This window comes from Oncorhynchus mykiss, chromosome 31, assembly GCF_013265735.2.
Source record: "Oncorhynchus mykiss isolate Arlee chromosome 31, USDA_OmykA_1.1, whole genome shotgun sequence".
NCBI lineage: Eukaryota > Metazoa > Chordata > Actinopteri > Salmoniformes > Salmonidae > Oncorhynchus > Oncorhynchus mykiss.
This window is the reverse complement of record NC_050571.1, coordinates 20,941,955-20,958,916: the sequence shown is the minus strand read 5'-3', so window position 1 is coordinate 20,958,916 and position 16,962 is coordinate 20,941,955. Positions and strand designations below refer to the sequence as shown.

General features: G+C 40.9%; 1 protein-coding gene across 2 annotated transcripts; it reads left to right on the top strand.

The window, feature by feature from the left end:
- Positions 1-2,761: 2,761 nt before the first annotated feature.
- ids (iduronate 2-sulfatase) lies at positions 2,762-8,062 on the top strand. Of its 2 annotated transcripts, XM_021583570.2 has the most exons (9): positions 2,762-2,977; positions 3,288-3,424; positions 3,553-3,730; positions 4,221-4,309; positions 4,600-4,800; positions 5,141-5,311; positions 5,483-5,609; positions 5,944-6,111; positions 6,864-8,062. In XM_021583570.2, the coding sequence occupies exons 1-9, from the start codon at positions 2,902-2,904 to the stop codon at positions 7,391-7,393; spliced, it is 1,677 nt and encodes a 558-aa protein (XP_021439245.1). In that variant the 5' UTR covers positions 2,762-2,901; the 3' UTR covers positions 7,394-8,062. The 2 variants fall into 2 exon arrangements, with proteins under 2 accessions (XP_021439245.1, XP_021439247.1); XM_021583572.2 differs by lacking the exon at positions 3,288-3,424 and having other exon boundaries at positions 2,802-2,977.
- Positions 8,063-16,962: the final 8,900 nt, after the last annotated feature.

The window sequence follows — 16,962 nt, the reverse complement described above, 5'->3', positions numbered from 1 at the left end:
TGACTCACTGGGAATTTTCTTTAGATAAATATCAACTGTAAAATTAACCAAACAATTTTAATCAAACAGTATCAGTCAAAGATGCAACATTTTCAAGTGTACTGTCCGCTAGCGTCCCTAGCTATTGCTTTTTGTATGATTTGTGTCTCAATTCCATCTGTATTTAAAAAAATAAAAAAACATCTTTATGGATTTTCTGGTCAAATAATTTTATGTCCATAGATAATCAGTGTTTGACTCGGACTGAAATAGTTGCGGGTGCGGTACTGTTTCTATAGGTGCAGGAGCTCGACAGTACTTTTGAGCTAATATTCTATAAATGGTACAGGTACTCAGCTCCAGTGAGCTCCTGCCCAAATCAAACACCGTGTATAATCTGTGCTGGGGAACTAGGAGAATTTATGGGAAAATATATGGCCAGCAATGCTCTCTAGTGGTAGTTTTTTGTATAGATCTTAAATGATTCTGGCTTAAAATTTGACAAATCTATGCATTATAAAAGTTGACCAAACACCAATTATATGATGATTTTATTCGGAAACTAGATAGAATACATGTATTCTACATTTAGATGTTAGCAATTTGGCATAGTATTTTATCCAAAGAGACTAACATGCAGTTAAACTAAGTCCAACTAAACAACCACACATCAGTCATTGCAATTAGCTTGAAAGAGATGGAGATATTTTCACCATAGGCAGACTCAAAGACAGGTGGTAAAGGCCTACAGTAGGGGGGGAAAGTACGAGACAGTGGTAGGAAGTAGGATCTGGCAACAACGTCACTGGAATAGTCACCCCCGGACTCTTCAATAACCCTGGCTTTTGAACCATTGAGATCTGGCAACGACTCATTGAAATAGTCACCCCCGGTGGTGCCCATGTCCATTATCTCATAGGTGCAAACATTTTTGTCCCTGGCCTTGTAGGCTGAAATCCCACCTGAAAAGACACAGACAATAGATTTTTGCCATGGTATGCATGCATTCGCAAACATAACAAACATGCAACTCGTCACTTCCATCCAGTGGTGTAAAGTATTTAAGTAGTTTTTGGGGGGTATCTGTACTTTATTATTTATATTTTTCCAACTTTTACTTCACTACATTCCCAAAGAAAATACAATTTTCCCTGACAGCCAAAAGTACCTTTTACATTTGGACAGGAAAATGGTCTAAATTCACACACTTATCAAGAGAACATCCCTGGCATCCCTACTGCCTCTGATCTGTCGGACTCACTAAACACAAATGCTTCGTTTGTAAATTATGTCTGAGTGATGGAGTGTGCCCCTGGCTATCTGCCAATAAAAATGTTAATAAATACAATTGTGCCTTCTGGCTTGCTAAATATAAGGAATTTGAAATGGGTTATACGTTTGATACTTAAGTACATTTTAGCAATTACATTTACGTTTTATACTTAAGTAGGCCTATATTTAAAACCAAATACTTTTAGACTTTCACTCTAGTTATTTTCTATTAAGGTATCTTTACTTTTACTCAAGTATGACAATTGAGTACTTTTTCCAGCACTGCTTCTATCAAACTATAAAGTAGAGTTGTGGGTGAGACACACCTTTCAGCTGGTGCTCCTTGGGCCATGCTGGGAATTTCGCCTGGATCCTACGAAAATAAAATATTTATAAATCAATCAAACCACTTTTTAATGCTTTCCTAAAATACAATTCAAGCCACTGATTATAGAATCACTGCAATTCAAAATCATGAAATGTTGTGTTTCTAGCTCCATGGAGCAATTATCAAATGCAATGTAATATAAATGAATAGCCTACCGAAAAGAAGAATAGGAAGATGCTATTAAAACCTGTCAGATTTAAACAGAAATCCCCTTGGTAAAATCTGTTTCCTTATTCTCACACAATCAACAACATATGCACACAAGTCAACCTACATCAGCCCAAAGCCGTTCCCATTGTCTTCCCAGCCATGGTCAAAATTAATTATGTGGTAAATGGAGGTGAAAACTCCTTTCGTGCCAAAGTTGACACAATAACCATCATCGACGTTAAATGTTGAGTCTCGTGATGATATGGTGTGTGGTCCTCCCACTACGACCCGGGAAACCATGCAGTTTATCAGGCTACAGATAAAATAAATTATGATAAACTTCACAGGGTGGTGAAAGTGCACGATGATGCGCTTGATGCTACTTTCCAATAGCCTATCAAGGGTCTTATTCTGTTGACATGATCATCGATGCTTGACTGCCGTTTGACAAATACAAATATTGTCCGCCTTATCCATAATAATCTCTTCATGTAGAAGAACCTACATGAAGAGCCTAGAAGAGCACTGCATCTGCGAGCTGTTGACACATTTGCGATGTGTTTTTGTGACAAAACTATCCGTAGAGTTGAAAATGCGATGGAAACACATTGCATTTTAGCTTTTTATTCCGTCCATGAACAAGTACATTGCGTACATTACGTCATCATTCACTGATTTGTAACTGCAACAAGTCCATTTTGTGGAAACATACCACTGGTGGGAAAATGCCAAATGTGTCATGCGGATTCTAGAATATTCGCATGAAAATCCGTCGCCAATTGGATGGATGGATGGAAAGGTACTCACTCATTTTATTTGTATAGAATACATTTGTGCATATTGAAAATTATAGGATTACCTGTCAACTACATAAATAAAGGCGGGGCGTCTAGGTTTCAGAGCATGACGTGCTTTCCAACGACCAATGGAAATAGAAAGAGGGGAGGTCCTTTCACCAGGAAGGTATTTCAGCAGACACGATGCGATCAATGTTTTGACCCAGTCATTAGTTGTCGCGTGTGTATATATGTCCATGCACTACCTTTATAGACCACGCACGAGCTTCATTAGCTTACAATTGTTTTAGCTTGGCGAAGCTGTGTTGCCTCACGATGTCTCTCTCTGTCCAGAAATGGTTTTGCGTCCTGATTCTGTGTATGTTCTCTCATGACGTTGTTGCAAAAACAGGTAACTCACTTTTCAAAAACCTTTTATAGTAAATCGCTTCTTGTTGATGTTGAGTTTCTGTGAGAACGTATTATTGATCAGTAACATTGTTACAACTTTAGTCATGTTGCCCAATGTATGGCGTTCGTTCAAAGCTTGCTACGTTGTAGCTGATTTTTAAGGCGGGGCAATTATGGCTTCCAAATTCTGATCTTTTGCGAAATACCTGATCTGATTGGTCAAAATAACAATTTTAGTGGCGATTGAATCAGAATTGGGCTCCCTGTGTTAACGCAGCCATTGTAACCTTGACTAATATGTTTTTCTTTAGTTAGGCGCAATGTTCTCTTCATCATGGCTGACGATTTGAGACCAACATTAGGATGCTACGGGGATCCTATTGTAAAGTCACCAAACATTGATCAACTTGCCTCTAAAAGTAACGTCTTTCTCAACGCATATGCCCAGGTAGTCCTACAACAAAGTGATTTAACGCTGTAGCGCAAGCCTACATTAGTTGGCAATTCATTTTCTACCAGTGACTGTAACTATATAGACAAAATGGGACATTAATTTATCTCTCATTCAATTTGTAGCAAGCAGTGTGTGGACCAAGTCGGACCTCCTTACTAACAAGTCGTAGACCTGACACAACCCGGTTATATGACTTTAACTCCTACTGGAGAGTGCATGCGGGGAACTACACCACTCTCCCTCAGTACTTCAAGTCAAAGGGCTACACCACCATGTCGGTTGGAAAGGTTTTTCACCCAGGTAAAAGGATCCTAGACATTTTGTCAGCAGGTTGACATTTTATTGGGATGAATCTATTCCTGAAGGCTGAGTGGTTTCTGCTTGATGGGTCAGACGCAAAGTCAAAATTGGCTATATAGTAAAAAAAAATGCCTTCACAAATGTTTGTTTTGGTCCTAATTGAAAGTTGGGTGTAAAGTTAGCAGTGTGTTTTTAGTTTTCAAATCTGACTTTGTGGCTAGTGACCAACCAACAAAGCTGCCGCCAGGACAGGATTCATCCCAATAAATGCCAACCTGCCGTTTGTCTTAGACCCACTTAATGTTATTGGTTGGTGAATTCTTAGTCTACATTGACAAATTAGTAACAATTATCTTCTGTGTTCAATGTTTTAAAACCCCTTATTGCACAAAATAAGCAATCTCTTGTCATGTGATGTGAATCTATCAAATTGCCAGAGGCTGTTTCCCATGTCGTCTTAATACTAATATCGCTGTGTTTTGTGCTGAAGGCATAGCCTCTAATCACTCAGATGATTACCCGTACAGCTGGTCTGTACCTCCTTATCATCCTCCCTCTTTCAAGTATGAAAATATGAAGGTCAGTGTTTGTCTTGACTGCTGCCATAACTCCATGGTCTACAGATGCTTTAGCCATATATGGCTTAAATGATGTCGGTATACTGAATAGTCTATTTACTTTAGTGAATGGATTCCATTCAGTAGACATTAATTTTAAGAAATTGCTACAGGTGCTTATGCATGTTGTCTGATTTGAGCCCTCTGTGTATTATGTCTAGTTTAACTGCCTAATGTAAATGTTTCTCATGCATTTAAAAAAATCTGAAGGGTTTAATGTTTAGCATGAATGAAATGTACTGCTTTGTTTAGGTTTGCAAGGGCAGTGATGGCAAACTGCATGCCAACCTGTTGTGCTCAGTTAATGTGTCTGAAACCCCTCTTGGGACACTGCCAGACATGGAGAGCACAGAGGAGGCCATCAGGCTGCTCAAGTCCACCAGGGATTCTGGCAAGAATTTCTTTCTGGCTGTTGGATTCCACAAACCTCACATTCCCTTCAGAATCCCACAGGTACTGCAGCTGCCTGGCTTACTTCACCATAACACCAGGAGCGGTTAAACCAGGGTTTTCCATACTCGGTCCTCAGATCCCAAGGGGTGCATTTTTTTTTTTTTTTTCTCTACACTGCTGACTCAAATCAACTAATCAAGCTTTGATAATTTGGATCAGCTGTGTAGTGTTAAAATAAAAAAAAACTAAAGGTTCACTCCTTGGAGTCCTGAGGACGGCGTTTGGAATACGCTGGGTTAAACCATGATGTAGATGGTATGATTTGTAACATACTGATGAAACTGCCTTTGCACTTGTAAACTGTAATTTCGTTCTTAAATTGCCTAATTCTGTGTATTAGGATTTCTTGACACTCTATCCCCTGGATAAGATGAGCTTGCCTCCAGACCCTGACGTTCCTAAAGGCCTCCCCAGCGTGGCCTACAATCCCTGGACTGACATCAGGAAAAGGGAAGATGTCCAAGCTCTTAACATCAGCTTCCCATATGGGCCAATCCCAAAAGATTTCCAGGTTGGTTTGGATTTCTTTACTTCCAATCTGTTACATGAGGTGGTATGATGCAGATAAATGTTGAACTATTTAAACATTCTTACAGAAACATACAGGTAGAAGCAGCATATTATAATACAGCAGGTTGCATACTGTTATGTATTATTGATATACCATAAATGTTGGCTTCAGCTCCAGATTCAACAGCACTATTATGCATCTGTGTCATACATGGACTCCCAAGTGGGTCGGTTGTTGAATACTCTGGATTATCTTGGCCTGGCTGAAGACACTGTTGTGGTCTTTACATCTGACCATGGTACGTCAATTCTTCCTTCTGTTTCAATATGTTATGTACTGTAGAGATGTGAAATCTGCTGCATGCATCAAACTGCTGTCTAGCCTATAATAGTTTGTCAACGGGTACATTTCTTGTGTAGTTTGTCCAGTAGATGGGGCTGTGACAACACAAATTATGCCTTTACACTCCTGAGTTGACATACTTCACCAGCCTCAAGCTTGGATCCCTTCAAACCTTATGTTAACTTGACTAGGAACTGTTTATCCATGTTGTATAGCGATAATTAAATGTTAGTCTTGTTTAAATATATTGTTTGGGTATGTATTTGTAATGGGAGTAATTTCTCTTACAGGCTGGTCACTTGGGGAGCATGGAGAATGGGCCAAATACAGCAACTTTGACGTGGCCACTCGCATTCCACTAATGTTCTACGTAGCAGGTGTGACTGCAGTCCGTCCTTGGCCCGAGACCTTCCCTTACATTAATGTGTTTGGCCCAACACCGCATCGCTTCACACGAGGTATACTATATACTCCTATAGTCAATAACTAGTTTTCATTCCTCGTGCACTTTTTATCACTGATCTGGCAAGATGTGGTGATGATGATGATGATGATGAAGGCAGTATGGTGGAAACCGATCCAGTTTTTTTTCTTCCCATCAGTGGTAGTGAAGGAAGCCATTAGGAAGATTGAATTGCATACTCCTTGAGTCTTCTCTTGTCTTCTCAAAACCCATTGGCGGAGGCAGAGGGGAGGGACCTCTGGCGTTCTCATCCAATGGGTTCTGAGAAGGATAGGACGTGAGGAGTATGTAAATGGACTGTTTAGACGGGTATCTCAATTCTGCTAAAAAAAAAAAATCAAGAATTGGTCTTTTGACTTATCAGATCAGCCCTGGAAAAAGCTGAGAGCTGATGTGAAAAGACCTATTGTGATTGGTCAGAAGACCTATTAGTGAAAACGCTAGAATTGGGCTGGCTGTGTAAATGCAGCCTTTGAGACACACTATTCTATTCTCTCTGCAAGTCATTCTCCCAGGACAGATTGCAGGAAGTTTGTGCTCCACTATGGCTGCGTCTACACAATACTGATATTTTTTCCACTAATTGGGCTTTTGATCAATCACATCTTTTTCAGTGCTTTTCTCATTGGTGAAAAATATCAGCATTAGGCTGCCTGTAAATGCAGCCTATGTAACATTGTTATTCCCCATATAATGTAGTAGACTATCGGTTGTGGGGCTGTGACTCACACGACCTCTTCTCCACAGGAGGAACAGTGCGCAACGTGAACGAGCTGCTAGATATCTTCCCCACTGTGTCTGTCCTGGCTGGGCTGAAGCCCCCGCTCCCCTGTCCCGACAACTCCTTTGACGTGGAGCTCTGCACCGAGGGACACGACCTGGCCTACACCTTCAACAACGACGACAACCGCAAGAAGTCTGAGGCCATTGCCTTCAGCCAGTACCCCCGGCCCGCCGACACCCCCCAGGAAAACTCTGACCTGCCCGACCTGAAGGACATCCGGATAATGGGCTATTCTCTGCGCTCCTGGGACTATCGCTTCACCGTGTGGGCGGGCTTCGACCCAGCTAGCTTCCAGGCTAACCTGTCAGACGTGCATGGTGGGGAGCTGTACCTCCTGGAGGAAGACCCAGGCCAGGACCACAACCTGTACAACACCTCTGAGCACAGCCTGCTGCTCTGCAAGCTGGGCCAGGGAAAGCAGCCCTGGGCACAGACCCTCAAACAACACCTCCTATACCTCACTGCAGGGAATAAATCTAAAGGGATGGCATGATGCTTTGTGTAATGAACTATTTTGCTGTGTTCATAAGGGATGTTTCCATTCTAGGCAAGTGCCTATATCTAGATTGTTTCAGCTTCTATTGGCACTTTAGGTTTTTAGGTGTAATCCTTGTCTTAGCAGTTCAGGTTTCTGGATGTTGATGGTGAATTTCAATGGCAAGAATTTGACACCAGCTCTAAATCGAACCTAACAACTCCAATAGATCCCTGTTCACTGGTTATCAGTATGTTAGTTTGAGATCAGACTTATTTTTCAAGCATAAGGTAAATGTACTGTAACAAACTGATGGTGAAATTTGTATTTATATAGGGAAAGATCATTAGGGCCAACATGGAGGTGTTGGTGAACATGCTGTACTGTAAAACTATCCACGTTCATACTTTGCACAATTTTTTTTTTTTTAATTTTTTTTTTTTTAAATGTACTACCAAATAAGCATACCTTTTTTTTGGGGGGGTGTGGGGGATAATCTTGTCAATGTACAGTAGAAGGAAAATACTGGTCCTCACGGAGGATCCACCCCAGTGTGTTCAGGGCCAGCAGACAGGCTTCGTTGCCAGCTGGGCTGGAAAATTCCATTCTTGTTTTTTGCAGTCTGAACGTGAGGTCAGGCCAGTTGGAGATGGATCCATGGGCTGATTGAAGCTTATTTTAATTGCTTGCGCCAAAAGGGAATTGCATGTGTGCTGAAACTTTATCTGTGACTTTAATTCTCTTTCAACTCCTGTTTCCAAGTTCTGCTAGAAAATGTTCCCCATTTAGGTTCCTTCCCCTGTGAATGAGGCAGTGTCTTTCAGCTCCCAGACAGTTATCTGGAGAGAATGTGCAACTCCAAACATATTGTCCAAAAATAATTATTCTTACCACTCAACTAGTCCTATATACAAATGTGTATTCTTCACTACTTCTTTCATAAGAGCGGATCTACTAAGTTAAGGTAGTGTGTACACTAAAATTGGTTAATTTAACTTTAATCTGTCAGGCACTGACACTCAACCTTGAGTTGCACCACCATCCTGATGTAATTGTACAGGGGAGCGCTTCATTGACTCACACAGGATTGTTATTCCCCTTAAGTAGACAATGTGACCTAACACTGATAGACGATGGACTTTAACCATGCAAACCTGTTAATATGATTACACAAGGAATCAATGTGGATGTGGTAATGGGTCACTGCTTAAGATAATTATTACTTTGATACAACCATGTGATATGTGTGGTGAATGAATCTGTTACATCCAGGGTGGTTTTTGAAAATCACATGCAGATTGGTCGGTTGTGTTTAGGAATCAATCCCCATTTGTTGGTATTTAACAAATCCATATCAAATTAGTGTCACTTTGTCTTGCTGATTCAGATGCACCTTATTAGGGTAGCGGGTAATGGCAATTCATGAAAAAAATGCTTGATGACGATTAATGAATTGAGAGAATGTTGCTGAAAAACCGATCTTGGTTTTAGAAACGCAACTCCCAAGTTGCAGCAGCAGGACCCTGCTGGAGGAGGGAGAGTAAAGACTTGTATATCAGCCCAATGTCAAACCCATACAAGCCAGCTGGACTGTTAGGAACTAGTCTGACAACTATTACACTGGCAATCAGAGCGACTTGGAGATCATGAGCAAGCTCTCGCTCATAATGAAGTGCTCATTCTTTTGAACGCTGCCTGTCTCCACAGTCTGGTATTGAGATTGGTTATGGCTCACAGCAGCTATTCAAAACAACTGGCCTACACCAGCAATTCAATATTAACTCAGATTTACAAAAATGCCCAATGTTATGTTTTATCATTGATTTAGTGTATCTTATTTTCTGTCCTTGCCTGCAGAATATGGTAATTAGAAACGATACTGTTCCTCAAACTCAAAACTGCATTATACGTACAGTATCTGTCTCGAGGGCAAATGTGCCTTGTCCTTGTAGCTTGGCTGAGAGGAGCAGCTGGTAGACAGTTTTTATCTCCAGAGAGTGCTGTACTGTAGGATATGGCTGGTAGACAGTGTTTCTCTCCAGAGGATGTTGTACTGTAGGATATGGCTGGTAGACAGTGTTTCTCTCCAGAGGATGTTGTACTGTGGGATATGGCTGGTAGACAGTGTTTTTCTCCAGAGGGTGTTGTACTGTAGGATATGGCTGGTAGACAGTGTTTTTCTCCAGAGAGTGTTGTACTGTAGGATATGGCTGGTAGACAGTTTTTTTTTCTCCAGAGTGTTGTACTGTAGGATATGGCTGGTAGACAGTGTTTCTCTCCAGAGGATGTTGTACTGTAGGATATGGCTGGTAGACAGTGTTTCTCTCCAGAGGATGTTGTACTGTAGGATATGGCTGGTAGACAGTGTTTCTCTCCAGAGGATGTTGTACTGTAGGATATGGCTGGTAGACAGTGTTTTTCTCCAGAGAGTGTTGTACTGTAGGATATGGCTGGTAGACAGTGTTTCTCTCCAGAGAGTGTTGTACTGTAGGATATGGCTGGTAGACAGTGTTTCTCTCCAGAGGATGTTGTACTGTGGGATATGGCTGGTAGACAGTGTTTCTCTCCAGAGGGTGTTGTACTGTAGGATATGGCTGGTAGACAGTGTTTCTCTCCAGAGGGTGTTGTACTGTAGGATATGGCTGGTAGACAGTGTTTCTCTCCAGAGGGTGTTGTACTGTAGGATATGGCTGGTAGACAGTGTTTCTCTCCAGAGGATGTTGTACTGTAGGATATGGCTGGTAGACAGTGTTTCTCTCCAGAGGGTGTTGTACTGTAGGATATGGCTGGTAGACAGTGTTTATCTCCAGAGGGTGTTGTACTGTAGGATATGGCTGGTAGACAGTGTTTATCTCCAGAGGGTGTTGTACTGTAGGATATGGCTGGTAGACAGTGTTTATCTCCAGAGGGTGTTGTACTGTAGGATATGGCTGGTAGACAGTGTTTATCTCCAGAGAGTGTTGTACTGTGGGATATGGCTGGTAGACAGTGTTTTTCTCCAGAGAGTGTTGTACTGTAGGATATGGCTGGTAGACAGTGTTTCTCTCCAGAGGATGCTGTACTGTAGGATATGGCTGGTAGACAGTGTTTCTCTCCAGAGAGTGTTGTACTGTAGGATATGGCTGGTAGACAGTGTTTCTCTCCAGAGAGTGTTGTACTGTAGGATATGGCTGGTAGACAGTGTTTCTCTCCAGAGGATGCTGTACTGTAGGATATGGCTGGTAGACAGTGTTTCTCTCAAGAGAGTGTTGTACTGTAGGATATGGCTGGTAGACAGTGTTTCTCTCCAGAGGGTGTTGTACTGTAGGATATGGCTGGTAGACAGTGTTTCTCTCCAGAGAGTGTTGTACTGTAGGATATGGTTGGTAGACAGCAGTGCTCCAGTGAATGGTGTGGCAGATACAGTGCCTTGCAAAAGTATTCGGCCCCCTTGAACTTTGCGACCTTTTGCCACATTTCAGGCTTCAAACATAAAGATATAAAACTGTATTTTTTTGTGAAGAATCAACAACAAGTGGGACACAATCATGAAGTGGAACAACATTTATTGGATATTTCAAACTTTTTTAACAAATCAAAAACTGAAAAATTGGGCGTGCAAAATTATTCAGCCCCCTTAAGTTAATACTTTCTAGCGCCACCTTTGCTGCGATTACAGCTGTAAGTCGCTTGGGGTATGTCTCTATCAGTTTTGCACATCGAGAGACTGACATTTTTTCCCATTCCTCCTTGCAAAACAGCTCGAGCTCAGTGAGGTTGGATGGAGAGCATTTGTGAACAGCAGTTTTCAGTTCTTTCCACAGATTCTCGATTGGATTCAGGTCTGAACTTTGACTTGGCCATTCTAACACCTGGATATGTTTATTTTTGAACCATTCCATTGTAGATTTTGCTTTATGTTTTGGATCATTGTCTTGTTGGAAGACAAATCTCTGTCCCAGTCTCAGGTCTTTTGCAGACTCCATCAGGTGTTCTTCCAGAATGGTCCTGTATTTGGCTCCATCCATCTTCCCATCAATTTTAACCATCTTCCCTGTCCCTGCTGAAGAAAAGCAGGCCCAAACCATGATGCTGCCACCACCATGTTTGACAGTGGGTATGGTGTGTTCAGGGTGATGAGCTGTGTTGCTTTTACGCCAAACATAACGTTTTGCATTGTTTCCAAAAAGTTCAATGTTGGTTTCATCTGACCAGATCACCTTCTTCCACATGTTTGGTGTGTCTCCCAGGTGGCTTGTGGCAAACTTTAAACGACACTTTTTATGGATATCTTTAAGAAATGGCTTTCTTCTTGCCACTCTTCCATAAAGGCCAGATTTGTGCAATATATGACTGATTGTTGTCCTATGGACAGAGTCTCCCACCTCAGCTGTAGATCTCTGCAGTTCATCCAGAGTGATCATGGGCCTCTTGGCTGCATCTCTGATCAGTCTTCTCCTTGTATGAGCTGAAAGTTTAGAGGGACGGCCAGGTCTTGGTAGATTTGCAGTGGTCTGATACTCCTTCCATTTCAATATTATCGCTTGCACAGTGCTCCTTGGGATGTTTAAAGCTTGGGAAATCTTTTTGTATCCAAATCCGTCTTTAAACTTCTTCACAACAGTATCTCGGACATGCCTGGTGTGTTCCTTGTTCTTCATGATGCTCTCTGCACTTTTAACGGACCTCTGAGACTATCACAGTGCAGGTGCATTTATACGGAGACTTGATTACACACAGGTGGATTGTATTTATCATCATTAGTCATTTAGGTCAACATTGGATCATTCAGAGATCCTCACTGAACTTCTGGAGAGAGTTTGCAGCACTGAAAGTAAAGGGGCTGAATAATTTTGCACGCCCAATTTTTCCGTTTTTGAATTGTTAAAAAAGTTTGAAATATCCAATAAATGTCGTTCCACTTCATGATTGTGTCCCACTTGTTGTTGATTCTTCACAAAAAAATACAGTTTTATATCTTGATGTTTGAAGCCTGAAATGTGGCAAAAGGTCGCAAAGTTCAAGGGGGCCGAATACTTTCGCAAGGCACTGTATTACATCCCAGGATCTGATGCCCTCCATCTGGCCTAGTGAGGCAGAGCGCCAGCCAGGCCAGCAGAGAGTCTATGCCCCCCTCCTCCCCTCCCTTTTCATCACCCTCTCTCCTGGCACAGTGAAGCTGAGATGTAGCCCACAGCCAGAGCAGAGGACTATCTCAGTAGTGATCATGTTGACAGCTGTGTTTAACAGAGCCGTCTGGGATAGGAGACAAGTGGTCACTACTATGCTCTCAACATACAGTAGCAATAAGGGGATATTTCAGTGTTGATAATGGATGGCTTCCAAAAGCCCTTTATACGTCTCAAATAATACAATGCTTTTGTTTGTAAGATTTTATTTATTTATGTGTATATATATATATATATATATATATATATATATATATATATATATATATATATCCTGAACAAAAATGTAAAGGCAACATTCTACAATTTCAAAGGATTTATGGAGTTATAGTTCATTCAAGGAATTCATGTCAGTCAATTGAAATAAATTCGTTAGGCCCTAATCTATGAATTTCACATGACAGGGAAGGGGTGCAGCCATGGGTGGGCCTGGGGAGGGCATAGGGCCTACCCACTTGGGAGCCAGGCCCAGCCAATCAGAATTCGTTTTTCCCTTAAAAAAGGGCTTTATTACAGACAGAAATACTCCTTAGCACCCCCCTCCCCACACACAAACACACACAATTCCCTAAAACTATGTTGGAGGTGGCTTATGGTAGAGAAAACAACATTACATTCTCTGGCAACATCTCTTGCAGTCAGCATGCCAATTGCACAGTCCCTCAATTTGAGACATCTGTGGCATTGTGTTGTGTGACAAAAAAACTCCACTTACACTATTGTACTGGTCAGTCCTTTAAATAGACCTACTATCTGTGATTCTTGTTTACCTGACTGTCTGTGTATTTAATAAGAGTAACTTCAAAGATGCATAATTCATATTTTTTTTACCTCCTTTTCTACTGACAGCTGCCATATGTTTAATTTCAGTCATAAACATTTCCATGGAGATGCATTACAAAGTAAAACTGATCCAGAGTTGACGCTCCATGTGAAAACATTCCATATCAGACAATTACGTGAAGTTTCTAATGAAAGATTTTCATACAAACATAATATTGCTGTCTGAAATTGTTATTCAAATGTGTATGCCAATATCAATTAATATGCACATTTATTTTTTTGTGGTGAATTTGCTATAGGTTTTATGAATAAAGATGACCCAATTTCCGAAACCTGTCGATCTACTTAAATTAATTGATTTAATTGTATAGTTTCTACTAGGGTGCTATGTGAAAGCATCTCACTGGACCTTAGGAACACTGGGAGGAAAGGTGTAAGATCACTTGAGGTGTAAGATCATTACCCCAAGGTTCAGTCCCTCTCCTCCCTCTATCCTCAGCATGGTGATGTTGGGGTCTGTGTCCTTCAGACTGCCATCTGCTGTGATGTGCTGTAATCTCTGATGGTACAGGGCCATCTGTTTACGCTTTACCAAGTCAGAGAAGGAAGTGCTGGTGCAGGCAGGGTGCTAAAACAGGAATCATAACGACCTGAGTTAGAATGAGGACACTACTTCTGAAAAAAAACTGTGGCTAATCATAATAATAATAATACTATGAGATTGTGGAATTAGAGGGAGATGCATCCCAGGGGCATTGCTAGATTGCTTAAATCACTCCAGCACATTAAGTGCAATGAAATAGTTGTATATCACACTGCTTTAAAGGACAGCTAGTCGCTTCTGTCTTAAACAGGCAATTAAAAGAGCTTTTGTGGTGGTGGAACTGAAAATTACAGCACAGCATTACAGCACATAGCCATGATGTAATTGGTGGAAATGCATGATTTATCTTTGCAGCAGCAGCTCAAGCACTTATCATCAAGGGAAGACTATCCAATATATTATTGAAAGAATGAAAGTATGGCTACAAAATATTATTTATACCATACACAGTTATTGTTCAGGAAAATAACATCCTAATGGGAGTAGAGAAATGTTTATATCAATTTGCAGCCTGTGATAAATGTCATCCCCTAAAGCTAAACTGAGGAGACTGATTTGCTCTTGTTAATTGGCCCAAACTCATTTGCATTATTCAGCTGAACATAAATACGTATTTTCTAATTCAAGAAGAACATGTTTCCATTTCACTGCATGGTTTGGTGTTACTCATCTGTACACTACATCTGTATAGTCGTAATGTGACAGATAAGAGATGCTTCCTTCTTCTTTGCCTGGTTGATGAGATAATACAGAAATTACTGATGGGAAATTTTATCTTCAATAAACAGGGGTCGAGGGTGAAAGGTTGATTGTGACTCATTAGTGACGGTAAGAGAAGTGTCTACACTGTGACAGGAACATAACTACTATCATCACCACCACTCTGAGAATAACATAGTGAACCTGAAGGGACTGGTGTTCATTATCTGTTCCTCTGAGTGGATGCTGTTTGATCTGGTGGGATCTGGTTCTATCTCATATATAATTGCCATTGGTGCAACATGACCTTGTGCTCATCCATTTAGGCCCATTCCCCTTTTAATATTTTAGGAATCCTTTAAAAACATATTATCCATGCTGGTGAATACCAGAGCTCATCCTCTAAGCAGGCTTGCCCAGAGGGGACAATTATCAAGCAGACACTTTACATTTTCTCTGCTTCTATGCTGGAGGTGTCTCCCTTTTGCAACTTAAACCAGATAGATTTTTGATTAACTTTACCTACGACTGCTCTTCTTTTTGTTCAACTGGAAATTTATATTACACACTTATCCTGCATAGGAGACCTGGAGTCCCTTTATAACATGTTATCCTGCATAGGAGACCTGGAGTCCTTTTATAACATGTTATCCTGCATAGGAGACCTGGAGTCCCTTTATAACATGTTATCCTGCATAGGAGACCTGGAGTCCCTTTATAACATGTTATCCTGCATAGGAGACCTGGAGTCCCTTTATAACATGTTATCCTATATGAAGCTGGAGTCCCTTTATAACATGTTATCCTGCATAGGAGACCTGGAGTCCCTTTATAACATGTTATCCTGCATAGGAGACCTGGAGTCCCTTTATAACATGTTATCCTGCATAGGAGACCTGGAGTCCTTTTATAACATGTTATCCTGCATAGGAGACCTGGAGTCCCTTTATAACATGTTATCCTGCATAGGAGACCTGGAGTCCCTTTATAACATGTTATCCTGCATAGGAGACCTGGAGTCCCTTTATAACATGTTATCCTGCATAGGAGACCTGGAGTCCCTTTATAACATGTTATCCTGCATAGGAGACCTGGAGTCCCTTTATAACATGTTATCCTATATGAAGCTGGAGTCCCTTTATAACATGTTATCCTGCATAGGAGACCTGGAGTCCCTTTATAACATGTTATCCTGCATAGGAGACCTGGAGTCGCTTTATAACATGTTATCCTACATAGGAGACCTGGAGTCCCTTTATAACATGTTATCCTGCATAGGAGACCTGGAGTCCCTTTATAACATGTTATCCTGCATAGGAGACCTGGAGTCCCTTTATAACATGTTATCCTATATGACGCTGGAGTCCCTTTATAACATGTTATGCCATATGACGCTGGATTCCCTTTATAACATGTCATCCTGCATAGGAGACCTGCAGTCACTTTATAACATGTTTTCCTATATGACGCTGGAGTATAACGAGTCCATCCTTTAAAAGCTCACCCAGAGGGGACGTGTCTGAAAGAAGGAAAATGGCAGAAACACATGTATTCTACCCGGTTGCTTTTAATGTTAAGAATCATACTGTAAGAAAACACTTTTAAAGCCTCATAAAATTATCCAACTTTCAAAACAAGTCCTTTTTGACTAGCCACAGCAGTCAACTAGCTATCTAGGTGGCTGTTTAGCTTTCTAGCACATTCACTAATTTCTTTGTAAACAATGAACAAGCTAGTTAGCTACCACATGTTCTTATCAAACTGTCAACAGAGTAAGTAGCTTGCAAGGAACATAATGTGCCGAATAACAGTATAAAAACCAAATAAATCAGATTTGACCATTCAGACACAAGTCACACGGCCAGAAATCTGATTTTTATCTGACTTCAAACCACCTACAAAGGTGGTTGGAAATGTGGCTTCAAATATCCGATTCCATATGTTTGTTGGCTGTTCAGACTAAAATAACAAGAACAGATTTGAGACGGATATGCAAAAAAAATGGATTTGAGTCACTTCAAAATGCGAATGTGAAGCAGGCTAAAGCTCCTTCCACAATATTTACCCATTAGCCTTTTCAAAATTCTATAAGCTCTGTCATAATCACTGGTAATTATTGCTAGACAACCATTTTTAGGTCTTGTCATTCATGTAGATAAAAGTCAAAACTGTAACTCTTCCACTCAGGAACATTTACTGTCTTCTTGGTAACAACTCCAGTGTAGATTTGGCCTTGTGTTTTAGGTTATTGTCCTGCTGAAAGGTGAATTAATCTCCCAGTGTTTGGTGAAAAGCAAACCAAAGCAGGTTTTCCTCTAGGATTTTGCCTGTGC